Source organism: Bos indicus x Bos taurus, chromosome 18, assembly GCF_003369695.1.
Source record: "Bos indicus x Bos taurus breed Angus x Brahman F1 hybrid chromosome 18, Bos_hybrid_MaternalHap_v2.0, whole genome shotgun sequence".
Classification (NCBI taxonomy): Eukaryota; Metazoa; Chordata; class Mammalia; order Artiodactyla; family Bovidae; genus Bos; species Bos indicus x Bos taurus.
Genome location: NC_040093.1, coordinates 30,411,557 through 30,438,099, shown reverse-complemented (window position 1 = coordinate 30,438,099; position 26,543 = coordinate 30,411,557). Strand labels below are relative to the sequence as shown.

At 55.8% G+C, this 26,543-nt stretch overlaps 2 protein-coding genes across 4 annotated transcripts; both read right to left on the bottom strand.

Annotated features, from left to right (window-relative positions):
- Positions 1-174: 174 nt before the first annotated feature.
- On the bottom strand, positions 175-3,625 carry LCAT (lecithin-cholesterol acyltransferase). 2 transcript variants are annotated; one of them, XM_027516203.1, is made up of 6 exons: positions 3,045-3,247; positions 2,379-2,535; positions 2,185-2,300; positions 1,994-2,089; positions 1,684-1,908; positions 175-774 (listed from the first exon to the last, which is right to left on the bottom strand). In XM_027516203.1, exons 2-6 carry the CDS (start codon positions 2,471-2,473, stop codon positions 200-202), a joined length of 1,107 nt encoding a protein of 368 aa, XP_027372004.1. In that variant the 5' UTR covers positions 2,474-2,535; positions 3,045-3,247; the 3' UTR covers positions 175-199. The 2 variants fall into 2 exon arrangements, with proteins under 2 accessions (XP_027372004.1, XP_027372003.1); XM_027516202.1 differs by lacking the exon at positions 3,045-3,247 and adding an exon at positions 3,256-3,625 and having other exon boundaries at positions 177-774.
- Positions 3,626-3,635: 10 nt separating this feature from the next.
- Positions 3,636-25,486, bottom strand: SLC12A4 (solute carrier family 12 member 4). Of its 2 annotated transcripts, none has more exons than XM_027516200.1 (24): positions 25,312-25,486; positions 20,275-20,369; positions 18,735-18,866; positions 14,918-15,064; positions 14,771-14,825; positions 12,743-12,873; positions 11,290-11,531; positions 10,939-11,153; positions 10,217-10,381; positions 10,041-10,139; positions 9,697-9,754; positions 9,186-9,360; positions 8,707-8,825; positions 7,174-7,272; positions 6,896-7,015; positions 6,588-6,692; positions 6,167-6,335; positions 5,684-5,879; positions 5,401-5,570; positions 5,183-5,314; positions 4,993-5,100; positions 4,635-4,822; positions 4,364-4,497; positions 3,636-4,205 (listed from the first exon to the last, which is right to left on the bottom strand). In XM_027516200.1, exons 1-24 carry the CDS (start codon positions 25,424-25,426, stop codon positions 4,114-4,116), a joined length of 3,261 nt encoding a protein of 1,086 aa, XP_027372001.1. In that variant the 5' UTR covers positions 25,427-25,486; the 3' UTR covers positions 3,636-4,113. The 2 variants fall into 2 exon arrangements, with proteins under 2 accessions (XP_027372001.1, XP_027372002.1); XM_027516201.1 differs by lacking the exon at positions 25,312-25,486 and adding an exon at positions 23,630-23,666.
- Between the last annotated feature and the right edge of the window lie 1,057 nt (positions 25,487-26,543).

Sequence of the window (26,543 nt, the reverse complement as noted above, 5' to 3'; positions counted from 1 at the left end):
GGAGTAGGTTGCCATGCCCTTCTTGTGGGAAGCTATACATCTCAAGGTGCCCAGTTCAGTCCCAGGCTTTAGCAAAGCTCTTTACTCCACAAAGCACCAGGCCTGTGGCTGCGGACGAATGCATCCTGGTGTGAGGACCTTAGTGCTTTTCCTTCAACCCACAACACACGTCAGGGCTTTTAACAGCAAAGGAATGTCTTTATTCAGGGGGCATGGGCTTTGGACTGGCAGTCGGGGGTACAGCAGTGCTATTTCGGTAGGTACCCAGCAGGATGGCATTGATGTGCTCCAGTGTCTGATTGCTGAAGACCATATTGAGGTGCTGTGTCCCTGGCAGAGGCAGCAGGTGCACAGGCTGTTTCTGGCGGCCCTGCCAGCGGGCACAGAGCTCGGTGCTGCGCGTGGCCACAGTGTCATCACCATCCTCATATAGCACATCCACAGGGTCTGTGTAGGGGAAGCCGTGGTCATAGATGTAGGTGCTGGGAGTGGGCAGGCCTATGCCATAGAGACAGTACACTTCCACGCCAGGTGCTGGGAGGCCTGCCAGCAGGTCACGTGACCGGAGCCACATGTACCAGCCTTCCTCAAAGTGCAGGTCTGTAAAGAAGCGCTGCATGTCACGGCTTGTGTAGTTGATACTGGGGGTGGAAATGAACACATGGTCCTCAGGCCACGTCTGCCTGGTGGGAAGCATCCAGGGTGATGTTGTCGTCATGCGCTGCTCCTCTTTCAGCTTGATGCTGGACATGACTGGGATGCCTTGGTTGTCACCTGAGGACAGAGAGCAAGGTGGGGCAGGGCTACTCCAGCCGGCAGGCCCAGCTACTCCAGGCCCACAACTCCAGGGCTCCCCAGCCCAAGCTCAGCTGGACACTCAATCTTGCCCTTGCCCAATCCACAGAATCCAAGTCTTAGACTAGAACTGGCCTAGCATTCAGGAGGTGCTCATGTGTACTTGTTTTTTTTTTTTTTTTTAAATTTTATTTAACTTTACAATATTGGTTCATGTGTACTTGTTAACTGAGAAGCCCCGATGGCACCTCTGACAGGCAGAGCTGGAGGGCTTCAACAGGAGGGTGGGGGAGCAGTGTTTCCTGAGGACGGGAGTATGAGTTGGGGGGATATAGTGCTGGCAGTTCTGTCTCAGGCAAGTGTCTGTCGACCCTTGTGGCCTGTGCTGCACAGGGCTCAGAGCTGTGTTCTGGGAAGGATGAGATGAGACCCATCTCTGTTTGACACCCATTGATGTGGTCTGGGGAGTGTTTCCTTCACTTCAGCTCTTAGGGGTAAGACCATGTCCAGCTGTGCTCAGCCTACAGCAGGTGCTCCACATGAGGGGCAGGAGGGTCTCCTGGGGTCTGGCTCTGGCTTTGGCAGATCTGCCGTGGCCTGGCTTAGGGAAGGTCCGTGTGCAAAGCACCTCCTGGGAGCTGAGTGGGTAGACCTGAGGCCACAAGGAACAGACCTCAGTCAGACTCAGCAATGAGTCAGATTGCTGGGATTCACTTCATCTTTGTTTACCTCCCCTTTGTCATCGCTGAGACAAACTGTCAGGAGTTTGTCTAACAGTCCAGGCTGGGCTCACTGCTCTCCAAGGACAATGAAAGGGGCTATTTCCCAGAGGTGGTAGACAACACCCCCTAGCTGGGCACTGTGAGAAGAAACAGGAGGCCCTCTCACCTGAGGCCAAGACTAACATAGGCTTGATGGTGCCACCCCAGGGAGCCCCGAGAGAGATGAAACCGTCAATGAAGCGGTCCTTCCAGGTCTGGGGTTGGCGCAGTAAGAAATAGAGCAGGTGCAGGCAGCCAAGGCTGTGCCCAATGAGGAAGACGGGCTTCCCATATGTGGCATGCATCTCCTCCACCAGTCCAGCAAGCTTCAGGTAGTACTCCTCCTGCTGGCCTGCAGGGGGGTGGATCGGTCAGCATGGCTGGAGGTGGGGGCCTCCACCCTGCCCCCCAAGCCCCCTAAACATGGAGACACTCACTAGGCTCCAGCCGCCAGTCGTAGGGGGCGGCCCGCACTGTCTCATCCCGCACGTACCCATTGTTGACCAGGTTCTGTACCAGTGTGTGCATATAACCTGTGGGGGAGGTGGCGGCACCAGGGGCTGTGGCCATGGCCCCTGCAAGGCCAACACAGCCTAGAGCCCCACCCTCTCCCTCAGCACACACACACCTGCCAACTTGCTGCTGTCCAGGTATTCGACAGAGTAGGTCTTGCCAAAGCCAGGGACACGGATCTGTACACCGGGGGCATTGGACACCCGCCCAGAGCTGCGATTGTACACAACCCTGGGGGCAGTGGGACATTCAGCGGACCTGCGGCCAAGAAGCAGGGCAAGGGACTAGGCCAGAGGGGACGGCACCCACCTGGTGTTGTCGATCCAGCAGTCTACCCCAAGGGGCAGGAACATGTTGAGATCTAGCCAGATGGTGAAAAAGTCCTCCGTCTTGCGGTAGCACATCCAGTTCACCACACTCGGTTTATCCAGCTTGGCTTCCAGCTGATTCCCCAGGCAGCCGGGCACTGCGGGCACCAGCCTTCACTCTGGATCCCTTCCATTCCCCTGTGGTGGGCCCCACCCTAGCCTCACCTCCCCGACACCACAGTGACTAGCCCCACCCCTTCCTCTCCTATACACACTGTCAACCACCAGAGACTAAGGACAAGATCCTCTCTTTCTGTTCATATCCACTGCTCCATCTCCCCAAAGCCCAGACTCCCCCCAGGAAGGGAAGATTCAGGGGCCAAGGCCACTGACCACTGCCCCCACAGAGCAAACAGCTAGCATGACTCTCCATCTCTGCCAAAGTCCAAGAGGAGAACAAACAGAGTGGGGAGTGGGGGCAGGACTTGACAGGCCTCTCCTGCCCTCCTGGGCTGGGCACCTCGTCCTTGCTGGGGTGGGGGCTGAGGAAGGAGCGGCGGAGGGGAGGGAGGGGGCTGGACCCAGGGTCTGGCTACAGCTACAGCTGACCACAGCTTGTAATGCCCTGACCAAGCCCTCCGGCACACCCACCCTCCACTCCACCCACCTGGGGGAGACACCCTGGAGACACAGGAACAGTGTGGTGCAAGAAGGGGTAGATTTCTCCTCAGGACAAGCCTCTGGCCCCTCCAAACACTGAATTAAGAATCAGGGCTAATGCACAGGCAGAAGGGCGTTGGCAGGCTCTGCTACCAGGGGTGGGGGCCCTGGTTCCCCAAGGGCTGGCCGGGTGTATCAGGGGCCTGGCGGGGGCTTACCGAGGATGACGGGCCGTGTGTGGTTACTGAGCTCGGCCTTGGGCGTGGTGTGCGGGGGGAACAGCACATTGAAGAGCCAGAAAGGGGCGGCGGGGGGGAGCAGCAGCCCCAGCAGCAGCAGGACCCACTGCCTCGGGGAGCCGGGCAGCCCCATTCCAGCCCTAGTGCCTGGTGCCCGCTAAAGCGGTCCTGGGCTGGCTTTATCTGGAGTGGGGGTGGGAGGGGCCCCAGGGACAGTGGGAGGGACAGCCTGGCCAATGGGGCTGGCCAGCGGTTGCCGGAAAGGGGCACAGCCTTAGGGACCCGGCTCTGGGCCTGGATTCAGTCCCGCCTTCTTCCCCCGTGCCAGGGGAAACAGAGCTGGGGCAGTGGGAGGCCCAGAAGTACACAATGTTTTATTGAAAAAAGTCAGGCTTCAGCTGGCTGGTTCCATTCAACTTGGCTTGGTGGGGGTCCCCGCCCACAGGAGCTGAGTCAGATCTTCCTGCAGGCGGGCTGGGCCGGATCCCTCCCTCGTCACCCTTCCCCTCCTCTCTGATGGTGACATCCAAACAATAAATATGCAATAAATAGCGCTCCCGGGCCAGCTGCCTTCAATCCCCACGTCAGCCCCCACCAGTTTTCTCCAGTCTGGACAGGCATCCTGGCGTGTTGGACGGGCAAGTCCCCGAACCTCTCAGGGTCCCGAGGGACCTCGGATCCATCTCCATGGCCAGGTCTGGGCCCAGTCTCCAAGGAGACCTAGTAAAGCTGGGTCCAGGGTGAGGCCAGGCAAAGTGGGGCTGGCAGGTGGGTGCTGGAGGGGGGTTGTGTGTTACCCTGGACACCTTCACTCTAGGCCACAAGGCTGTACTGGGCTCAGGAGTAGATGGTGATGACTTCACGGCCACCGCCACGTACCAACAGCACTCGTTCGAGGCCCTCAGTCAGCACCTCCAGGAACTCCATGTCTGTGGGGCATCAGTCAAGGAAGCAGCGCCCACGGAAGCACCCAGGGAAGTCTAGCCCATCAAGCAGAGCTGGGGTACCCTGCAAACCCCCAGGGCATCCAGGGACAGGAGCTCCCAGCCTGACCTCATACATTGCCCACCTCCCCACCAAAGGATCCAGTTCTCATCACCCTCGCTGTTCTTGGGTGGGCCGGGCATGTTCAGTAGGACCAGGCGGGCGTCATGGGAGCGTGTGACAATAACTTCATTGAGCTTCACGGCCGTGTGCATACGCCGCACATTAGACTGGTCCCTGCAGATAACGTGGCTGATCATGGATCCCACCCCTGGAACACCCCACCGGGCTCATCTGCCCCCATCCCACCTCCGCCCCCATCCCACCTTCACCCCCGGCCTGGATATGGCTGGGTCCATTTCTGCTGCACTCACGGCTTAATATGCACCAGCTCCCGGAAGTTGTCAGGCGTGTGGCTGGAGTCCCAGGGTTCCGTGGCCATGTACTTGTCCCTGGTCCATGTCATCTGGATCTTGTCAGTCCCAGCTGCAGACTCATCCTCCTCGTCAGAGTACAGGCTCTCCAGCCGCAGGGCTGAGTGCCGGTCCTTGACTAGCTGGGCCTGAGGACAACCAGAGGAGGTCGCCTCAGCGCCGTCAGGGGCCAAGCTAGCCCAGAGTGATCACTCAGCCTCAGGGAAATGAGGGGGGCTGCAGTGAGTCATTCTGATGCCCCCACTTGATGGCCTCTTCCCAGGCTGGACCCTGCCCTGAGCTGAAAAAGGTCACTGACCTCTCGCTCCCGCTCTGTCTTGGTCAGCCTCATCTGCCGCAGCATCTGGGAGCGCTGCTCCATCATCAGTGTCCGCTCGTAGGTATACGCAGAGATGTCGCTGTTGTGCTGGGGAGACGGTGAGCCATGAGGACCAAGCTACAGGGGTGGAGCGGGGCATCCACAGGGCTAAGGTGGGCAGGAGGCTCACCATCTCCACCACCTCCACCTCTGCCTCTAGACGTAGGTGGTATAGGAAGATGGCTAGATCCTTCTTCATCTGGATGCTGTTGTCGTCCATCTGGGCCACCGTGAAGATGCGCATCCGGCATTTCCTCCAAACCTGCGGCCAGGGAGGGTGGTGGTTCAGGCGCACACCCTCCTCTGCAGGCCCAGCCCCTCGCGCCATGGCCTGAGCACCTGGCCTACCTTGTGCTGGCGCAGCAGAAAGGGCAGGAGCATGAGCATGCCGCCGTCATGGACAATCCACCACACGTCGATGTGGCCCTCCAGGTAGCGCTCGTGGTTGCTGGGGTAGAAGGCGATGTTCTTGGGCACAAGCAGGGCCAGGTGGGCAGCCGTGGTGCAGCGCACGGTGTCTGGGGAGAAGGGGCACTATCGATTGTCAGCCCATGACCCTCTGGTCTCTGCCCTCGCTTAACCCCTGGCCCCTGCCCTATGTGGTCGAGCCCAGGCCCTGAGTCTCACACACCAATAAAGGTCTTCCAGGCGCGTGGGTCCTCGCTCTGTCGCCAGCCGTAGGGCCAGCCCAGCACCACGGTGTTGTGCCTCATGCCACCCAGGCCGCAAGACTGGATGAGGTGGGCCAGCCCCTCCCGCACCTTGCTGGCCACCACTACCTGGCAGAAGCCCTTCACCTTCTCAATCTCCATCATGTTCTTGATTGTCTGTAGGGAACATACCCAGGTCAGAAGGCAAGGCCATCCATGTGCCCTTTGTTCCCTGCCCAGGCCCCAGGGTACAGAGCTGCTTGGTGGTGGGGGAGGAGATGGGGGCAAGGTGCCCACCCAGAGACCATGCTTGCAAGATGGAACCTTCATATCCACCTGGCTCCTGCTCTCAGCTCTCACCTAGCTAGCCAGGACCGGTCCCCTCCCCTATGTACCAGCTACAGCCCGGACATCTCCAGTCTGGTTCAGGGTCCTCCCACCCCCGACTCCCGCCCCGGCAGTACCTGCTCAGCGGCCTGGGCCTCGCCGTAGCTCTCCAAGAAGCTGCCCTGGATGACAGAACCGACGATGGTCAGGCCCTTGCCAGCTTTAAGCTGGGAGGCGAAAGTGAGGAGCCGCGGGTACTTCACGTGAAGGTCCTCATCTAACTTCAGCAACACCAGTAGCTGAGGCCTGAGTGGCCAGATGGAGAGGCAGCCTGAGACCAGGGCCAGAGGTCTGCAGGGACCCAGCTCCCCCCTCTCTTGGCTCACAGGCCCCCTCAGGTAGCAATGATCCAAGGCCTGATAAGCAGGACGGTGCCCCTGGCAGCTCAGGACAGGGAACACGGACTAGGGAGGGAAGCCAGCACCTTGTGACTCTCTCCTCTCACAGGGTCGCCCCCCTGAGAACCTTGACCTCCCCTGCCAGGCCCAGGTGACTCACCGCCAGTTCTTGGTGTGAGGAGGGCCCTCCTCTAGCCGCAACAGGGCATAGCGGGCGGCACTCAGGGACAGGCCTCGGATCCCATCACCCCATTCCTTCTCAGCCCTGCAGAAGCCCCCAAAGGCTGGTGAGTCCCCTCCAAGACTTGTGTCCATGTGTATGTGGGATGGAAGGGACCAGGCCCAAGTCACAGCCCCCCAACCCCAGCGCCATGGTGGCTTAATGAAGGATGGCTCAGCTCCCCTCACCCAACAACTACAGCCCAGCCCAGCAGCCCTGAGCACCCGAGTGGGTGCACGCACACTTACCCTTGGTACTCAATGTACTTGTAGATCATGCCAGCGATGAGCATGGCAACCAGGGCATAGTACCAGGAGGAGACAAACATCAAGGCCAAGCAGAGGCTCATGCCCAGGAAGGACAGCGCCCTGGGCCAGAGATGGGAAAAGGGCCAGAGTCAGGGAAGGACCTCCCAGTCTTTCACCAATAGAAACTGTTGCCCAGAGAGTTCAAATCCCATCCAGGATGGTTTCCCACATAACTCTCGTGTCGGAGAACCTGGCTCAGGGGCCCAGCTGGCACGTACCAGTGATAGTACTTGAACCGAGGCCGCCAGTTGGGGGTCCTCAGGAGCGTCTGCACAGCACAGGCCAGGTTCACAAACAGGTAGCACATCAGGAAGAACCTGCGGCACAGGGAGCGGTGGGGACTGAGCGGCCCCCTGGGTAGCTAGGTGCCTGATGTCTCAGACCCTCCCCAGGCTGGGCCTAGGTGAGGAGCCGAGACTGTCACAGCCCTGCCCGGCACAGTCAAGCAGGTCGTCTCGGCCTCATTTCGCCCACGCCCAGGGCCAGATGTGGATGGGACACTGCGGTGATGCCTGCAGAGCCTGGTCTCAAAGGATGTTCCAGGCAGAAGGCGAGGGGGCTGTGGGCAGGGGGAACAGCTGTGGAAGAGGATGGTGTAAAGGGGAGTTCAGTGCCTGATACAGCTAGGCAAAAGCCAGGCCTCTGGCCTGGGGGACCAGTTGGATGAGGGGCTGTCATGAGTGTGGCGAGAGGGGGTCAGAGGAAGACGAGAAGGGCCATTTTGAGTCACTGCATTAGAGACGCTTGAGGGACACTTCAGTGGGCGTGGGAGACCAGGATGGAAGAGGTGCGTGAGCCCCCGGCGAAAGACAGGAAAGGCAGAGGGCTGAGGGGAGTGGCTGCCCACTTCTACCCTCAGCTGGTGGGTGAGGAAGGACAGACAAGGAGGCAGCAGGGCTGACGAGAGAGGGCAGGCGGGGGCAGGGACTCTCATGGTAGGGGCAGTGCTCGGGCCCGTTAGGGCTACAGGAGAAGCAGCCTCAGCATCAAGGCTGACACACCCTCACACGGGCACTAAGGGGCCACCACCCGAGACAACTGCGGCAAGGATACTTCCAGGTGTGGGTGGAGCCAGGCAGGGATGGGCGGAGGTGTGTTGGGGGAACAGGGGAGCACTGACTCCGGCAGGCCTGGCTGTGGCTGGGGGCGCGGCTTCAGGGGGACGGGAGTTCAGTCAGCCCTACCGGCTGAGTGGGGTGGTGAAGGGTGGCTCGGACATAATGGAACAAGCAAGAGGGAGCACCAGCTGCGGAGCAAGGTGTGTGAGGAGGGGCACAGTGGCCCTGGCCCTGGTGGAGGTGAACAGAGCGAGGACACGAGCTCTGCCTCCGAGACCCCTGGAAACTGCTGCGTGTCTGCCACCTCCTGCAGGGCACTGGCAGATTCAAATGCCCAGCTGACTCCAGAACTTTAAAAGCAAGCAACTTGAAAACAGGTGGATGGGACAGTGGTGGCTCATCAAGGGTGCTGAGATTGCTGCTTGCCCGTCCCTGCTCTGGGGTCTCCCACAGAGGCACAAGGGACCTACTGGTCTCTTTAAAACATCTGAGTAAGCACTGGAAGGCAGTGGTTCAGAAGGTTGAGCTCTGCCAGGCAAACATCCCCCAACAGCCTGACCCGTCTCCCAGCTGCGTCCTCAACCCTAGACAGGGTCACAGATGAGCTGCTGGGCAGGGCTCCCGGCTAGGGTGTGGCTGAGGGTGCAAGGAGACTTTCCCAGGGCCCTTGCCCTGCCCTGGCCCCCAGCTCACATGGATAGAATGGGGGCCACCATGTCCAGCGAGGCGATGAGGATGCCCAGCTCGGCGATGAGCGCCGTCAGGAGGAGGGCCCACGTCGGTTCGCCATTTGCCTTGCCATGGCCGAAAACCTGCACACACCGGGGGCAATGGGGTCAGAAGCGAAGAAGTTGGTCCCATTCCACACATCAGGACACAAGTCACAGCCTGGCCTCCATCATCTCCAAGTCCCTCAGGGGCTCAAGTCACAGCCAAACCTATCCTGACAGGTACTCTGCCCTCCAATTCCCCAGGCCTCTCTGCTGTGAGTGGAGACAGGCCTTGGGGCTTCTGGGCCCAGGCAGCTCTGCCAACAGCAGCTCTCCCTGGATGGCTGCCTGGCTCTGGCCCCTAGCAGGACAGCATGCACCCGGATTTACTGTCTACTTCTCTCCCTGGCCAGCATGAGGGGCTAAGAGGACCCAAATGGTGGGGGAGTGCAAGAGGCTCACCCGGAGGAAAGGGATGATGTTGTCCTTGGCAATGGCCTGCAACAGGCGTGGTGCCCCAGTGAGGCTCTGCAGGCCAGCACCGCAGGTGGAGAAGAAGGAGCCGATGACGATGACCCAGGGCGAAGGCCAGGCTAACGTGCCCACCACCAGGTTTCTGCTGACACCGTCGCCATACCTGCAAGGGCTGGGCTCAGACCATGCTCCATACAAGGAGCCCCTGAAACCCTGGCTGGGGCCACCCAGTGTGAGGGCTGGCAAGGGTCAAGAAGGACAGCTATGGGGGACAGAGCTCTGGCCCTCAGCAGAGGCCAGTCCAGCAGCCCCCATCCTTCCAGCCCAGACCCAATCTGATGTCACCATCCTCTTAGAAGCCAAAGTCCTGGTAGGACTGACCCACCACTGACAACCAGCAGCCTGAGGACATGTGTGGGACCACGAGTATGAGGGGGTCTGGGGTCTGGGCAGCAAAAGCTTGAGCCCACAGCCACAAGGAGGGGCCCAGCTCACTCACTTGTCCCGGAGGACCACACCCTCGATGCAAGCGCCGAAGAGAACCACACTGCTGAAGTCTGCAGCCACGTCAAGGAAAGCTGGACCTCTGTTGCCACTGCTGCCCCCACTCACTCCCCACGCAGGGCCCCAGGGCCCCCCTTGCCCAAGTCTCAGGACACCTGCAGCTGAGGTTTCATGTCAGGTACAAATAAATCCCTTGAATGTGTGCACGTGTGTAAGGGTTGATGTATACATGCATGCGTGTGTGGTGTGTCTGCACATGCCAGGCGGTGACTTAAACACAAGGAAGTGCCTCCTGCCCACGCACCCCCCTGCCACAATGCCAGGCCTGGGAAAGGATACAGACAAGGGAAGTGGTAACAATGGCCAGAATGGTCCCCACTGGGATGGACTTCTGCGCGTCTCGGAGGTCCCCAGAGCGGTTGGAGCCAGCCATGATGCCTCCAAAAACAATGAGACTCCCTCAGGGGCTCCCTCGGGAGTCGGGGCAGGGAGTGTGGGTGGGCAAGAGGGCTCACCTGTTACTGAGGGGAAGAAGATGCCAACCAGCACAGTGAAGGATGTGGCGATGTCAGCCACCACGTACAGGGGCAGGCTCTCCTTCAAGCCAAGGGCGTCCGTGGAGGGCAGCCCGTGCTTCTCCACGACCTCACCCTTCTCCAGGTAGGCGCTCCATAGGTTTTCTGTGGGGGTGGCCACATCACCACTGCAGCCCCAGGGAAGTCTGGGGCAGCCCAGCCAGGGGCTGCAGGTGTAAGAGGTTCTGGGGGCTCAAGGGGGTGACCTCAGCCCGATGGCTGTGGTTTCAGCCACAGGGCCACTCTGGCCACAGGGAAGGACTGGCTGGCTAGAAGTCTGGAAGGCAAAGGTAGCTGAACTGCCATTGTCCGCCACTGCCTGCCTCTGAGACAGAGGCCCTTTATGGCTCCTGTGAGAACTATCCCAGGCAGGGTCAGGGGCTGGTGGCTGGGGAGAGAGGGGCTGCCAGAATTTTCTGGGGGGCTGCTGCAGGCCTGGGACACTGGCCAAAACAGGCTCCGTTCAACCGAAATTTAGCTGCCAGGAGCTGGGCTGAGAGGACACTGCTGGGCTGGGAAGGCAGCCAGAACCACCCTCCATTCCTGAGCTGGCCACACAAGGGCGGCTCTGTGCTACCCTGTCCCTCCATGCTCGTTCCCTCTTTCTGCTGCTGCGGGGGCGGGGGGGAGGGGTGGGGAAGCAGGTGGAAGGGAGCACACACCCTGGAGCACGCCGGCAGCTGCACCAGGGATGCCCGGGATCTCGGTCACATTGTTGAGCAGGAAGTAGGGGTCGCAGGACTCAGCCGTGAGGTTGGGGCCGTGGCAGAAGAGGCTCCAGAGCTGGGTGGCCACTGTCTCGTTGTCCACCACAGCCGTCTTGGCGCAGACATCAAACTGGTCCCGGGACAGTGTCCTGTTGCCCAGCATACATACTCTGTGGGGCGTGGAGGAGGTGAAAAGTATCAGCAGCTGCTCAGCCCGAAACTCCCATCTGGCAGCCTCTACAGAGAAGACCATCCATGTAGGGGGGATGTCAGTATAATGCCTGGAGGTTCTCCCAGGTTACTTACGGAAAAACAGGAGGGTCAAAAATAGACTTGATGCCTCCAGCATAGATGGAGAGGATGGAGATGATCACACAGGCCAGGAAGAGCGAGGCAAATTTGTTCACATACTTGACACCAACGAATACCACTAGGGTCATGAAGGTCAGAAAAATGGTTCCATATACCCGCATATTGTTCAAGGTGGCACTCGATGTGTCATGAGTGCCTATTGGGTAAAAAATGGCGGCTGGAGGGGCGATGTAGGTCTGAAACAAGAAGACAGATAAGGGAAGTTCAATTTTCCTGTGTGGAGTATGTGCTTAGTCACTCAGTCGTGTCCAACTCTTTGCAACCCATGGACTGTAGCCCGCCAGGCTCCTCTGTCCATGGGATTCTCCAGCCAAGAATACTGGAGTGGTTGCCATTTCATCCTCCGGGGATCTTCCAGACTCAGGGATCAAACCCTCATCTCCTGCGTTGGCAGGCAGATTCTTTACCACTTAGTTATTTGGGAAGCAGTGAATTTTATGTGAAATATATCTTAATAAAGCAATTACTTACAAAAAAGAAAAAAATAAATAAATAAAAGGATCCAGACACAGGAGCTGACCTGAATAGCTAAATAGAAGTGGAATAGTTTGAGGAGCAACAAAATAAATAATGATAGTACAGGATTATGAGCCAAAGAATAAAAATAAATATCCAGGAGTCCATACTGATATAAATACATGATTGAATAAATAAACAAATGGAAAAAGGACAAACTTCCTTACAGAAGAAATCCAGATAATAAATGTAGGAATGTGGGAAATAGAAAAACAAAAATAAAACCCCTAGAATATCCAGGAATAGGCTCTATACTACAGACAGAGGATCTGGAGGTGGAAGTAGGCAGGCAGTTCCTCTAAACGTCTATTGTCTGGCTGCCCAGGGGCGGGCACTGGTTAAACTATGTTCCCCATTGCCCCTCCCACTCATTCCCCACTACCAGGGCAGTCCAGTGGGAGGCAGGAAGCTGAGTCAGAGCACACTTGGGGCCCAAAGAGAGGGTACTGACTTCCCTGATTTCGGTAAGAGGATAAGATGGATCTGAGAGGCCTTGGCACAGAACCCTGGAGACAGAGCTGGACAGAGCCCACATGAGCCCGGGAGACAGGCTCTGCATCACCACCGAGATCCATCACAGCGTTATAGGCGGTAGTTCACAGACCACCTGCCACAGCTGAAATAGTGCCTGGGCAGCTGGAACACCCAGGGCCAAGGTGAAGACTGCCAGGCCCCTTCCATGCCTGATCCAAACTGGGAAAGGGCTGAAGGGGAGACTGGCTTGAACAAAGATCTTTCTCTCTCAGAGAGGCCTTCCTCATTGTAAGCCCTAGATCTGGACCAGACGTGAGGGGAGCATGAAGAGCCTGGGTTTATAGGAAAGGGGCTGTTCCGACAAGAACAGAAACGGCCAGGACTTAGCCTGACTTACCAGCAGGATCTCAATGGCCCCTAGGATGTACATGGCTGCCGCAAATGTTGTTCCCAGGTAGAAGCACAGGCCCACGGCACCTCCAAATTCTGGCCCCAGCGAGCGGGAGATCATGAAATAGGAGCCCCCAGCTATAACAGAAAAAGCATACAACAGGTCAAGGCTGGTTTTTCTTCAAGAGGGCCTCTCCCATGACAACCCTTCACAACCATCCAGGGGCACAGGAACTGCTTTTCCTATTTACAAATGAGCAGAAGGTTTAGACAACCTTGCCTAAGATAGCATGGTTAATAAGTGGCCAGGCTGGGAGTGGACCTGATTTCATTTGACTCCAACACACAGCATGGGCCAGTGAGATGACTACTCTACTGGGGAAGCTCTAGGTCCGCAGCAAAGCCTCAGTGGAGTTAGGTCAGTCCCCACTGACTCCCCTGGCTAATTGTGTCCTATCTCAGCACACCGCACCCTTCCCAAGGGCTAACTAACTCTGTTAGTTGACCCTCCAGACCAGAGAAGGGACTGTATCTTATCTAGTTTTTTGCCCCTAGGGCCAGCCACAGGGTAACTGTCCATGGCTGACTCTCCTGCCTTGAATCTGTGCTTCCATCACAGTCTCACACTCCTGGCAAGACTGAGTCAACCCTGGGCCTCAGGGCCAGTGAGGGTGCAGGCGACAAGAGCCATCCCATGCTTCTGGTTGAAACTGCTCCTGATAAATCTTATCTGTGAAAAATCTGGGAACAAGGATCAAGAAGCTTTAAAAAGGCTACTCCTTTTCACGCTGTAATCCCACCTCTAGGACCTTGTCCTATTCATTGGAAGGACTGATGTTGAAGCTGAAACTCTAATACTTTGGCCACCTGATGGGAAGAGCTGACTCATTTGAAAAGACCCTGATGCTGGGAAAGATTGAAGGTGGGAAGAGAAGGGGATGACAGAGGATGAGACGGTTGGATGGCATCACCAACTCAATGGACATGAGTTTGAGTAGACTCCGGGAGTTGGTGATGAACATGGAGGCCTGGCATGCTGTAGTCCATGGGGTCACAATCGGACATGACTGAGCAATTGAACTGAACTGAGGACCTTCTCCTAAGGAAACTGCCAGGGGCATGAACAAAGATCACTGTGCAAGACTGTTCAAGACAATGTTTACAACAGTGAAAAAGTAGAGAATAGGAGAATAATCACATACATTAGATAATATCAATCTGCTTTAAAAAACCAAATAAACTGTTTTCAGCATTTGAGAAATAACACACACACACACACACACACACAGAGTTTGGGGAAAACAATACATCTCAATACTTTATAAGACCCTAAAACCATGGACCAAAAGGCTAACTAATCGTTATGAACTCAGGATGGTGGGATTATGGGTACTCTTCAATTTTTTTCTACATTTTTTTATACTTTAAATCCCTCTTCTGGTAAACATATTGCTTTTCCCCTATTACTTTTATACTAATACTAATAAAATTGTTATTTGAAAAAAATAAAAAAGGATTCAAACACAGGAGCCAACCTGAATAGCCAAATAGCCAAAGTGGAACAGTGCAAGCAAAAAATTAAATGATAATACTAAGGTTATGAACCAAAGAATAAAATAAGTATCCAGGAGTCCACAGGGAAGGTATAAATACATGGCTAAATAAATAAGTAAGTGGAGTCTCTGAAAACCAAGTCCAGTCTCATCATGGAAAACCCTACAATCCATAGTGTGGGCCAGGCTCATTGGCTTGGGTCACCAAGAATGCCCTATCACCTTCTTCATCAGCCCCAGCACCCACTTTAAAAAGTTACTTTTATACTATAAACAAAACAAAACAAACCCCGAACAAATAAAACAACAGCGATCTCAAATTCTATCAAGCAGGGATGCTCCTAAGTGGTGACACTTTCTGGATTCAAGGACTAAGACCCCACCAGAAAACTGTCTGGGGGACAGGGAATGAGTGTTTCCGGGCATGTCAAGGGGGATTCTGGGCCCATTCCCCACCTCAGGCCTGAATGGCACTCACCCACCTGGAACCACGCCATTGGTGGCGATGGCGCTCATGGAGATGGCCGTCAGCAAGGTCTGTGGGAAGGAGGATGGAGGTGAGCAGCTCAGCTGGGCGGGCTCTGTGGGGCAGCCGTGGCCCTGCCCCCCCCCCCCCCCAGAATACTCACACAGCAGCAGCAGATGAGCACAATGAGGAGGGCCTGCAGCACGCCGGCTGTGCCCACCATCCAGGTCAGCCGCAGGAATAGGATAACCCCAAAGATGTTCTGCAGGCAGGGCAGGTACACCCCCATGAGGGTGCCCATGCTGGGTGCCTATGGAGCAGGAGGGGAGGGGGGAGATGGAGCATCAGAGGGGCCCCTCATTGCTTGGCTGTCCCCCACCTCCAGGGTATTCAGCCAGAGAACAGGCTGGAGAAGGACATCCCAAATGGAGACCTGGGGATACAGAGAGCGAGCTGACTGGATATCCGTGCTGACCTTCATACATTAAGAAACACTTGGGGAGTGGGAAGGTACAAAACCTGCTTCTTTTCCAAACCCTATGTGTGAGCTTTTGAGCCTCACCTCCCCTTCATGGTCCTGCTACCTTCCCTTCCTCTCTTTCACACTTCCAGAAAGTGACGTCTACATCAGACCTCCACTTTCTCAGCCAGCAGGCCCTATTGTACCCAGGTCAGAGTCTAAAACGTTGTTCCTGACCCTCCCTCTCTCCCACACCCCCATCCAGTCCAGGGGAAAGTAAGTCGTGCCCAGTGTACCTCTCAAGGTGCCCTGAGATCAGTCTGCCTTGCCTTGGTCTTGATCCCCTGAAGCTGGGGCGCTACACCTGGGGCACCTGGATAGTGCCTTCTTATGCCTGTTAACCTCTCCATGCTCCAGCCCACTCTGCTGCCAGAGCAGGACTCTGAAAATCAAGACCAGTCGCATCATCCTTACTAAAACTCCTCTGCATTGTCTATACTGTAATCCAGGGTGGGCCAGGCTCCTTGGCCTGGGCTACCAGGCATGCCCCATCACCTCTGTCAGTCTCGGCCCCAGACAACATCAGACCCTCAGAGCCTCTGAACCAGGGCATGTGCTAGGCTCTGCCTGGGATGGTTATCCCTGCCTTACGGCCTGGCAAATTCCTCTTCAGTTAAACCTTCAGGAGACTTAACTGTTGCCTCTTCCAGGAAGTTACCCCAGATTGCCCTAGGTGGAGTTTGTACTTCCTCTTGCATTCCCTCAGTATCTGATATACTCTTCTATCATAGTGGTCACAATAGGTCACGGTAACTGTTCACTTGAGTGACCATAGTGGAGTAAACTTGGCTTGTTCACTGTTCTGTCATCAGCAGGCCCTGCAGGTACTCAAAAGGTGCTCCTAAGCCCAGTGAGTGATGCCTTAGAAGGCCTCTGGGATAACCTGTTGAGAAAGTCCTGCATATAGAGTGGAGACTCAGGCTGGAGGGCAGGTAAGGAAAGTCTGTCTCAATGGGCACATCCAGGCAGGATTTCTCAACTACCTAAGAGCAGAGTAGGGGCTAAACAAGAGGCCAGGGCAAATGCTGAAGCACAGAGTTAGGGCTGGTACCTTCTTGAAGAACTGAGCCCCACATGAGAACAGCACAGAGTTGTGGGGTCCTAAGAGCTTCCACCAGAGCCTCCAGCAAAGCCTGCTGCTCTAGAGCCAGGGTGGGAGAAAGAACTCTGTGGCCACAGGAACTCTTCTCCAGGGCCCAGGCCAGGTGCAGGATCCGTGCACAGCCTAAAGGACCCCAGGAGGGCCTGGGAGGGCCCCAAGTAAAAACAAATGGTCTCTCAAGCTGTCCTGCACAGAGCAGGTGATGGATACATCTCAATGTGGGTTCTGACTGAGCCCTTCTCAGAGGTCCTGGACCACCCACAGGATAGTGGCAGCTCCCAGCCTCCCCATTCAAGGCTGAGTCACTCTGGGAAAAGGGCAGTATGGGAAAGGGCAGGGTCGGAAATGCTTTCTGCATCTCTAAATAACCTCTGGCAGTCTCAGAAAGTCACCAGCCCACAGCCAGAGCGGCTGCCATGGAGAGGCTGCCTTGGGTCTTGGTGTGGTCTGGCTGAAGGCCCACCCTTCCGGCTTTAAGCTTTTCTTTTCTGAGGCCCCTGCTCACACCCGCCTGGGTGAGGACCACAGCTCATTGGCCCCAGCTCCCTAGCTTTCTGCTGATTTGCTGTGGACTTGACCAGGCTCCTCCTTTCTCCATGAAACAGCTACTAGCGCTGGGACACTCAGCCATCCTCTGCCTCTTTAAACCCAGGGCCAGGGAAGCTGGCAGGTAAGCTGAGGCTGGAATCCAACACCCTCACGGGCTCTTCATAAGGCCAAAGGACCACAGCCCTTCACCAACCCAGAACACCTTGTTGAGATGTACTCTAGCCTTTCTTAGGGACCTTTTTACTCCCAGCCAGTGGCTTCCTGGACTTGGCCTGAAAGGACAGAGAGGAGACTCTTACCCACGGATCTCACCCCTCACTGCAGGGCTAAACAGGGATAGCCAGAGATGAACAGAGTTCTCTGCTATCTGCAGTTCAGAAAATATCATCAAAATCACAACCAACAGGATAGGGTGAGGGTCAGGTCTGTGTGACCCCAAGATCTCAGCTGTCCTCTCTCAAGAGTGGGCTGGGTTGCCTCCGAGAAGAGTGACATGAGGGGTGCACAGCTGCCTGGTCGATCCTCTCTCCTCACCCACCTCAGTAATCTCAAGGGCAAAGGCAATCTCAAGGGCAATCTCAAATACCTGCCCAAATCTCAAGGGCAGGTCTGAGACTGGGGGATGCGGTTTATTCCAGCCAAGGGCTCCTCCTGCCTGTGCTGACCTCCAGCAAGAGGTCAGCTAGTGCCAGACCCAAGCTCCTTTTGGGTCACAGCTGCTTCCCAAACCTCAGGGAGTCAGGAGACGTGGAGAGAAGCTGCTTTGCCTCTAAACTGAATACGTAGGGGGAAAAAAACAACCCAGCCTTTGGTTAATCTGAGCCCCATCACACAGGTTAGGGATAGGGTAAAGTCATCCCTGGTGGCTCCAGTGGTAAAGAACCCACCTGCCAATGAAGGAGACGTGGGTTTGATCCCTGGGCTGGGAAGACCCCCTGGAGGAGGAAATGGCAACCCACTCCAGTATTCGTGCCTGGGAAATCCATGGATAGAGAAGCCTATCAGGCTACAATGGGGTCGCAAAAGAATTGGATACAACCAAGCGACTGAACAACAACAAAGTCATCCCAAAGAGAGGACGACTGGAGGGCCAGAGGCCTGGAGAGTGAACAGGAATAAGACCAGGAGAGAGATAGGGAAGCCCCAGGAGGCAATGTTTTACTCCTCTCACCCTCAGTCTAAGCACTCCAAGGGGCTATTGGAGAGGTCTGCCAATGGAGCCAACAAAGAGGGGCAGAAGGGTTTAGTCATCTGCTCTAGGTCACATAGCCCCAAGGTTCCTAGTTCCAAAGGTAACACCCTTACCCATCCTGATGGGATGCCAGTGATCTGGCATTCTACACAGTCACATACCTCACAGGAAACCCACAAGTCTCCCAGTGTTATGTGTTGACCTTTAGCTCAGTCACCTTAGGCAAGTTACGTAACATCTTTGACACTCAAGTTTCCTCACCTGTAAAGCAGGGATGATAACAGAAACTGCCTCACAGATTTTTTGTGAAGATGACACGCAAGAACCCTGGCCCACTGCTTAGCATGCCTCACGCACACGCACACACACAGGCCTAAGTAAAGGCAGTGGTCGCTCCCACCATTATTTCTGAGGGTCTCCCTGGTTCTCTGCCCTGAGGGGCTCCTCCTCAGCCCAGCCCTTGAAGCCTCCTTGAGCCCAAAGTACTCAGTGCCCATCCTCCATGCTCACCACACCTGGCACCTACTTCCCCGGGATGCTAATAGCTACGTGGGGAAACTGTCAACTCCACGGTGTTGATTCTGTCCTCCTAGGAGCAGCCTCTCTGACCAGCTCACCTTGGCTGCTCTCCGACGGGCACCCTCTCCACTCTCAGCCTCCTCATGCTCCTTGGCGCCCTGTGTGAGGTTGGTGTAGCTGACGAGCTTGCCCAGAAGAGATGACACCTTTGGGCGGATGTCCAGCTCTTCCTGTAAACAGAGCCACAGGGCATTCTGACAATGGGCCCAACTGGCACCAGGCTACCTGTGTGTAGCCAGCAGCCTGGCCTCTGGTCCCTTGCCAAGCCCTGAGGCAGGCTTGGGCTCCTGCCTGGGGAAGCCCAAGCCAGCCAGCTGGGCAGGTGTGGGTGCCCCACCCCAGCACTCACTTCTCTCTGCCCCACCTTGGCTCAATCACTACCAGCCCATTTGCAAAACTACCTGCCTCAGGGGAAAGGGCAGGGCAGACAGGCGACCGGCACACTTCATCCTGCCTGTTCTGGCTGGCCACCTCCCAGCTATGAGTAGGCCTTTGGAACTCACATCTGTGCTCAATAGCCACCCTAGTGATCCCAGGGAAACAAAGAAATTAAAAGAGGAGTCGAAAGAGAGATGCCTGGGACAAGTGAAGTCTCTCTTATCTGCCCAAACCCTGATCCTCCTGGATGGTCTTCCCCACACCCTGTGAATAACCCACCTCAATCCCCAAGGTGGGATCCTAGCCCCCTAGCCCATCTTTGGGAGAGGCCAAGTCAAGAGGCCTCCCAGGGCTCAAGATATGGCACAGCATCTAGCACAGCTTCCTGAGCACTGTGTCTCCACCTGCCTGTTCCCACATTTAGTTTTTCCCTATCAATCAGCTCCCTTCTGACCCTACACACAAGGAGAAACTGGCTTGGAGTAAGAAGTGAAGATGCAGGTCTTTGAAAGTCTATGGAGACTGAAGAGCCTACGAGACTTGCACAGAATGTGGGTAGGTGTGGGTCAGAACTTAGGGGCCTAAACCATGACTTCAATTCAGAGCCAACTTCTGATTTGAGTCTGAAAATGATAAAATTCAAGGCCAAAGTCACAAAATTTGTGACTGTGAATGCTTCCAAAGAGAGATCACAAAATTTGTGACTGTGAATGTTTCCAAAGAGAGATCCACTTAGGTTATAGATATGGAGAGAGAGGGCAGATTCGGTGAGAAGGACCAGGTCTTGGTGAACTTGATGGGGCTAGAGTTGGAGGAGTCAATCAGGAAGGACAAGGAAGAGTTCACAAGAGAGGGAAGAACTGTGGACTGTGAAAAGTCCCAGATGTGAAGGAGACAAAGGAAATCCTGAAGTTAGAAATCCTGAGAGGTGGTGAACTTGCTGAGGGGCTGCATGGAAGTCAAAGGTAAACACTCTTGGAGGTAGTAATGGGGTAGAGGCCTCTGGGAAAGCAGTTACAATTGAAAGGGCCAAGAGAACCGCAGCTTGGCTGCCAAAGGAGTGAGACAGACAAGCAGAGACTGGAGGAGGAGCCCAGACATAAAGAGGCACAACACCCAGCCGGCTTGCTTAGCTAAGGCTTAGGTCCTGACAGGTCCCTGCGCGCCCACACCCATAGCCCAAAATGGCTCCTCAGCTACCTCAAACAGTGCCAGGTTCCTGTCATGGTAGTCACTTCCTCTGGAAGCCTCCATGGGACAAAGGAAAGGGCTGCTCTCTTTATGGTTGCCATGTCCTGTAGAAAGAGAGAAACAGAATCCTAGTCAGGGGCTGCCTACTGAGCCCCCAGCATGCACTTCTCCCCAGCAGGCCTGCTGTCATCTCTGTGGCGCACTTTAGGGACCAGTGTAACAATACTGGGCCTCAGTTTCCCCAACATACCCTGTCAGCCTCCTTGAAAGAGCCAGAATTGGCAGACTGGCCAATGATCAAAACCCAGCACGAACAGTCATCTAGCATGGGGCACAGGAGCCAAGGGCCCAGACGCACTAGCTCAGCACTGTTAACACCAAGAGGCGGAGTCTGCTGCAGAAGGGCGTGGCTCAGTCAAGGCCCGCCTTCAGACCACCCCTGAGACACACACTCCCGTTTTTCCCAGCCCTTCTGGAATACCCAGTGTGCCAGGTGCCAAGGGCTCAGTGTCCTCAGGGCTCCCCCAAGAGCTACCCTCCAGATAGAGAAAGCCACACATGGCGCCTTCTGCCGCCATGATCAGCCAGCCACCCCATCACGCACCGCCTGGGGACGGCATTCTTGAGGGCCGCCTGAGGCATGCCGGGAGGAGCGGCAAGCAGGAGACTGTCCAGTGTATGGAAGTGGGCGCCCAGAGCTGTCTAGGGTCGTCTGGGAAAGCCCTATGAAAGCCTGACCAGGTGGTGTGGGACTCGGCAAGGACTGTAGGCAGGACTCGCTTGTTTACCTCCCTGTCCCCAGATACCAGCCGCTTGCCCGAAACTAGGCGTGTGGCCAGTCCCCACATCAACCTACCCCCTCAGGCCGGTGAGGTAGGGCCTCAGCACCAAGGAAACCTCACAGAAAGGAGCCAGATGCACCTTCTTTTAATACGGCTGCCTCAACACTCAAAACTGGGCCGCTTTTTCTGGCCACCCAGCATCCACTCTTTCGTTTTCCAAACCGTCTCCATTGTGAGTCTCAGTGGGTGACATTCCCAGCTTTCCATGAAGCAGGCAGAAGACACCAAGAGCCCTTTTCTAGTTGCTAAAGGAGAAAAAAACCCTTCAGTTTGGAAACTGGTGGGAGTGGCTGAAGGCCTCACAGCTGACATCTTGGTTCAAAGAAGCCACGTTGGTGTTGGATGGCAATGACTACAGCAGCAGTGTTGGCCTGGTGTCCTGTGATAGAGGTGGCCAACAGAAGCATCTTCACTGATCCAGACTAATGGGGTATTTTGGCCATGCCTGGTTTTGTGAGAGCTACCTGGCAACCTTCTCTTGTTAAATAGCCCCCAATCCATCTCTCTTGTTTGCGGTGAAAAATACTGAATTACGCCTCCTCCATTTGATACATCCTCTTGCCATCAATATGAAACTTAACTTCTCTGAGCCAACAATCACTCAGCAGGTGCTCTGCTGTGGATTCTTTACTGCCCCAAGAGACTGACAGGTAAAGCATGTTGATGACCATTTCTGGGGCAAAATCAGCTGTTCCTTCCCACAGGATGTAAAAAAAAGTATATCACCGCCTCTAGGAACCTGGACTAGCTAAGTAAGTGAAGCAGCTCAGTACCAGAAGCTACATGTCTGTGTGTAGGTCAGTGCTAAGGGCAAAGTGGACAGAGATAGTGAGAGGTGAGGCCAGCCTACAGAATCACTTTAGAGCCTCGGGGTGGGGGGAGGTGGTCACATAACTACTCAGACACCCTAAGACATTTGCTATGCCCTTGATGCTTGTTCAGGATGAGGATAAGGAGTCACAGGAAAAACCTGAAAACCCAGTACATGGATGGTCCTTCAATGAGAAGTCCCCGAAAACTACTTAGATTTTTGTTACAAAAATATCTTCCCTGAATAAGTTAGAGGCTTTATTCTGTCCAAAAAAGGCAACTATAAGAGCTCATCTTGTTTCCCTTTCTGCCTTGGCTGCCAGGAATCTCTAAGCTAAATTTATTTCTTAGATCCAGTCACCATCTGCCTCAGAGTCCTTGCCCCTTTCCTCTGCATGGTTTTGATCTTTCTTACAGTAAGAGTCCTTTGGGGAGGAATTTTTGTTGTCTATCTCTTCTGACCCTTCTGTGGAAGTAGGTTGAAAGTAAAGGATAAATCATTCTAAACTCCTGCACCGCAGCCTTCCCCCCACCACCACTGCCATTGTCTAACCCTAACCTCACCTAAGTACTGTATTAGCATCTAGAAAACAGAGCTGAGCACATAGCAGTCCCCCCAAAATGCCTGTGGATGGTCCTGCAAGACCCAGTCGATCCCTTGTCCCTTCAGCCATGATGCCAGGGCAGCTCAGAGCCCTTCCAAAGGTTACCTTTAGTTCTCATAGCAATACTCCAATAGGTATCATTTACCCTCTTTTAGTAACAAAGAATGTAAAGCTCAGATTCAGAGGCAAGGTGACTCAGTGAGAGGGCCAAACTTGGATCCCAGGATCCCCTAGATCCAGGTAAGAGCTGAGCTGTGGGTTCCCTGCTCCTGCTTAGGACCCCCTTCCATCCCAGGAGGCATCCCAGGGTTGCAGTGCAGGCCACAACTAAAGAGTGTCTGGGGTTTGCAGTTTGACCATGATGTGTATATCCAAGGCTCCTGGTGTTCAGTGGCCAGAAGCCAAGCTTGGATTCCTGTGCCTCCCTTTGTGTGATCTAGGGCAACCTGCTTACCCTCTCTGTGCTGCCTTGCTTTCTTTTCCTATGAAGTAGAGCTAATAACATCCACTCTTCCAACTGCCTAAATGCCTCAGAAAAGGGACAGCCTGGTGCCAGATACCCAGCAGGGATTCCATGGAGTTCCCCAAAACTGCCTCAGTTAAGGACCGCTCCCATGGGATTATGGGAATTGGGGGAAGGTAGGGTGTAAGCAGTGCCTGGGTATCTGTACTGCCCTCAGCTATTCCAAAAATCCCAGAGCAGGTCTGGGCATGCCTGCCAGGCCAAAGCTACTCAGATGCCACCTGAGACCCCTGGTGAACCACAGCATGAAGGCTGGGCCTGGGGGCTGCCTCTGATATGTGTGTTCTGGCCAGCAGCTGTGAATGCGCCAGCTGCAAGCAGGGATCCAGGTGACACTCCGGGTATCCCTGTACAGGTATCTGCCAGGGATACTCCTCTAGAACCTTTTCGCCCTCTGCCCACAGGCCACGGTGGGCTGGATGAACAAGTCCATCTATGCCCTTGGAACAGAGGTATGGGCCTTGAGAGATTCAGATACCAGGCCGACGGAGGGGAGGGGGAGTCCCATGAGATGCCCTCAGGGTTACTATTTTTGTGCCCCTGACCCTTTGCAGCCCCCAACTAGAAGGATCATAACCACTCACCAGGGTGCAGAATGTCCCCCATACTGCAGACACAGTCACGATCTGGCTGAAAGGGAGGAAGAGGAGGTGGGGGGGATAGTGGGAGGAGCTGGCCCAGCCTGGAGGGACCTGGCAGGACTCAGCCAATGTGAGGGAGCCAGTTCCCTATAGTCCCCTGTGAGAGGCCAAGGCGGAGCCTGAGGCTGGGCTTCGCTCTGCCTACCTGCTGGTCCAGGCTGATCTTAGGGATCCAGCCCAACCCAGCCTCTGGGGAGAGAGAGCCTCCAAGGGCTATCAGAGGAGCAGGGGTGGCTGCTGGCTTCTGCTCTGTCCACTGGTACCAGGCTGGGGCAGGTGCCAGCAGGGGTTGAGGTGTGTACACCCTCACAAGCTGTCAAGCCTGTTTAAATTTCCATGATGTCCAGCAGCCCATGCCACTGCGCTGTGCCATCTCCACACACAGCAATCAAGTGACACACCTACAGCCATCACCCACATGAAGCGTGGATCACCTCAGTCAGGCCCCCATCAGAGACAGATCCAAGTCAGATCAAGATAACATCACCTGACACATGCCACCAACATGCATGTCCCCTGCAGATCTCCATCACGGTCAGTAACAGACCAAGCATTTGTCATCAGTCACATCACCATCCTCATCACCGTAGCCCACAAGAATGTGCTATCATGACCCCACTCTGGCTCTGCGATACCCCACAGCTGTACACTTGCACAAGCACAACTACACATGCATGTGCTGCTGCACACACAGACAAAAGTTCTTGGAGTGTTCACACAAGAGTGCGCCCTGCAAGAACAGGGCCCTGGGGGCCTCCTGGGGAAAGAGATGGTGAAAGTCAAGAGCAGGCACCTAGGAGGGGGAAGCCGGGTTTACCTTCAGGCCCAGTTTAACAGCTAAGAGGGCTCTGGAGTCTCCCACCCTCGATCTGAATCCCCTAGAGCAAGTTACATAACTACTCCATGCCTCACTTCACTCATTCCTAATAGAGAGTAACACTACCTATCCCAGGGCGGGAAATTAGGAGGATTAAACGAGTTAATTCAGGTAAAGTGCCTAGACAAGCCTGGTCCCGTGTGAGTGCTCCACACGGGTGGAGTGTCCACTGTACCTACAGATGTAAGCTGGGATCCATGTAGCACTCAGGCAGTGGCCCACAGACCCCTTCAGCCTTCCCTCCGAGGGGACTGGAGTGCTGGGCTGCACACAGGAGGAAGGAGAAGGGGAGGGGAGCGGAGGAGACAGAGTGGTTTTAGGGAAAGAGATGCTGAAGCACAAAAGTGTAGGCGAGACGAGAAGAGGTTAGGGGCGGTTGGCAGGAGGTGAGAGGGCGGGGGTCCCGCCTGGATGTCGCTCCCAGGCGGGAAGAGCCAGAGATGGAGGTTCAGCGCTCTTGGCGCCCCAGGCGGCCCCGCTGGCCTGGCCACGTCTGCAGCCCCCGCCCGCGGCCCTCAAGGGAGGAGCTGGGGTGAGGAGGGAGGCCCGACCGCGACAGCAGGCGCCGGGGGCCCAGGAAAATTGTGTCTGAGCGCGAGGAGTTGGGGACTGTTTAGCGGCGAAGGAGTCTTAAGAAAAGTTGGGCCCTCATCGACGTGTGTGCGCACGGCCCGGCGTCTGTGCGCCAGCCGGTCCCGCATGGCCCGCTCTCCGCCCCGGCCCGGGACCCCACCGGGCCGCCCCTCACCGTCCGCGTCCTCCCGATCGGCGCGCTCCCCGTAGTCCACCCAACTCAGACCCTCGAGGTTGTCATAATCGCCGCGCCGCGGCCCGTCTACCGGCACCACGGTGAAGTGAGGCATCCCGCGCGCTCGGCCCCGCCGCGCCCGCCGCCCCGGCCGCCTGCCCGGCTGTCCCCGCCGCTCCGGGCCGGCGCGCCCCGCCCGCTCACATTCCTCCCCGCTGCGCTCACTTCCTCCGCCCGCCCCCCGGGCCGCCCCTCGGGGGCGGGGAGCAGGAGGGGCTCATGGCCGGCTCCTCCCTGAGGGGGGCCCCGGAGGAGTGAAACCCCCGGGGCGGGAGTACTATTCCACGCCCTGGGGAGGCCCGATTCCTGTGTGACCTCGGGCGGTGACCCGCCCTCTCTGAGCTTCAGATGCAGTGCTTGTAAAATGAGGAAATGCGCTTGGGGCTGACGAGGGCTCCTGAGGTGAGGCACGAGGTGAGCTTTGTGCCTAGTGAGCGAGCGCTCAGTGACATTTCTGTGATGCAGGGCCGGGGAAGAGTAGGCAGGAGCCCAGAGCTCATTCAAGAACCGCCCAGGGGCCTCCTCGGCACCCTATCCCCATTTTCATCGTCTCTGTCTTCCACCTCTCCTCCGCGTCCCTGGAAACCGAGGGAGCCCCAGGAAGATCCCATCCCTTCGCCCACCCGACAGTGTCTCTCTGTTGGAGGCTGCTGGGGGGATCCGTGCCCTTTCACTAGAGGCTGCTTCCTTCTTGGAAGTAAGGACACCCATTCCCCCTCGTCCAGCCCCATGGGCCTCTTCAGACGCTGCACTGGATTCTTTAGCCAAGTTCTTTCATCTCAATTTTATCTTTTTCTGTCTCACCTCCTGGGGATTCCTTTTTGTTATTGTGCAGTCGCCAAGTCATGTCCGACTCTTTGCGACCCTAGGGACTGAAGCACACCAGGCTGCTCTGTCCTCCACTATCTCCCTTTGCTCAAATTCATGTCCACTGAGTTGGTGATGCTATCTACCCAAGCCATTTATTTCTTTACTATTAATTTTCTTTCACTTTCTATGCCATTGCTTCAGATAAGTTTATTCAGGTGGCTTTACTTTAACATCTAGACCATTCTTTCAGCTATTTCTCTATCAGAAAACCCCAGTGCCCACCTCCATTTTTTTCTCCCTTTTATGACTCAGAGGGTTTTAGAATATCAGAATTAGTGGTATCTTTCCAACCTACTATAGAC

What these genes read in the sequence shown, in the direction of transcription:
- LCAT (XM_027516202.1), bottom strand. Translation starts at nt 3,409, where the DNA reads ATGGGGCTGCCCGGCTCCCCGAGGCAGTGGGTCCTGCTGCTGCTGGGG. An exon ending in TGCTGGATCGACAACACCAG is followed by an intron (nt 2,301 to 2,378) that starts GTGGGTGCCGTC and finishes CACTGCCCCCAG; the next exon opens with GGTTGTGTACAATCGCAGCT. An exon ending in GGACAGCAGCAAGTTGGCAG is followed by an intron (nt 2,090 to 2,184) that starts GTGTGTGTGTGC and finishes CCTCCCCCACAG; the next exon opens with GTTATATGCACACACTGGTA.
- SLC12A4 (XM_027516200.1), bottom strand. Translation starts at nt 25,426, where the DNA reads ATGCCTCACTTCACCGTGGTGCCGGTAGACGGGCCGCGGCGCGGCGAT. An exon ending in GTGGCCCCCATTCTATCCAT is followed by an intron (nt 7,273 to 8,706) that starts GTGAGCTGGGGG and finishes CCTGTGCCGCAG; the next exon opens with GTTCTTCCTGATGTGCTACC. An exon ending in CGCCTGGAAGACCTTTATTG is followed by an intron (nt 5,571 to 5,683) that starts GTGTGTGAGACT and finishes CCTTCTCCCCAG; the next exon opens with ACACCGTGCGCTGCACCACG.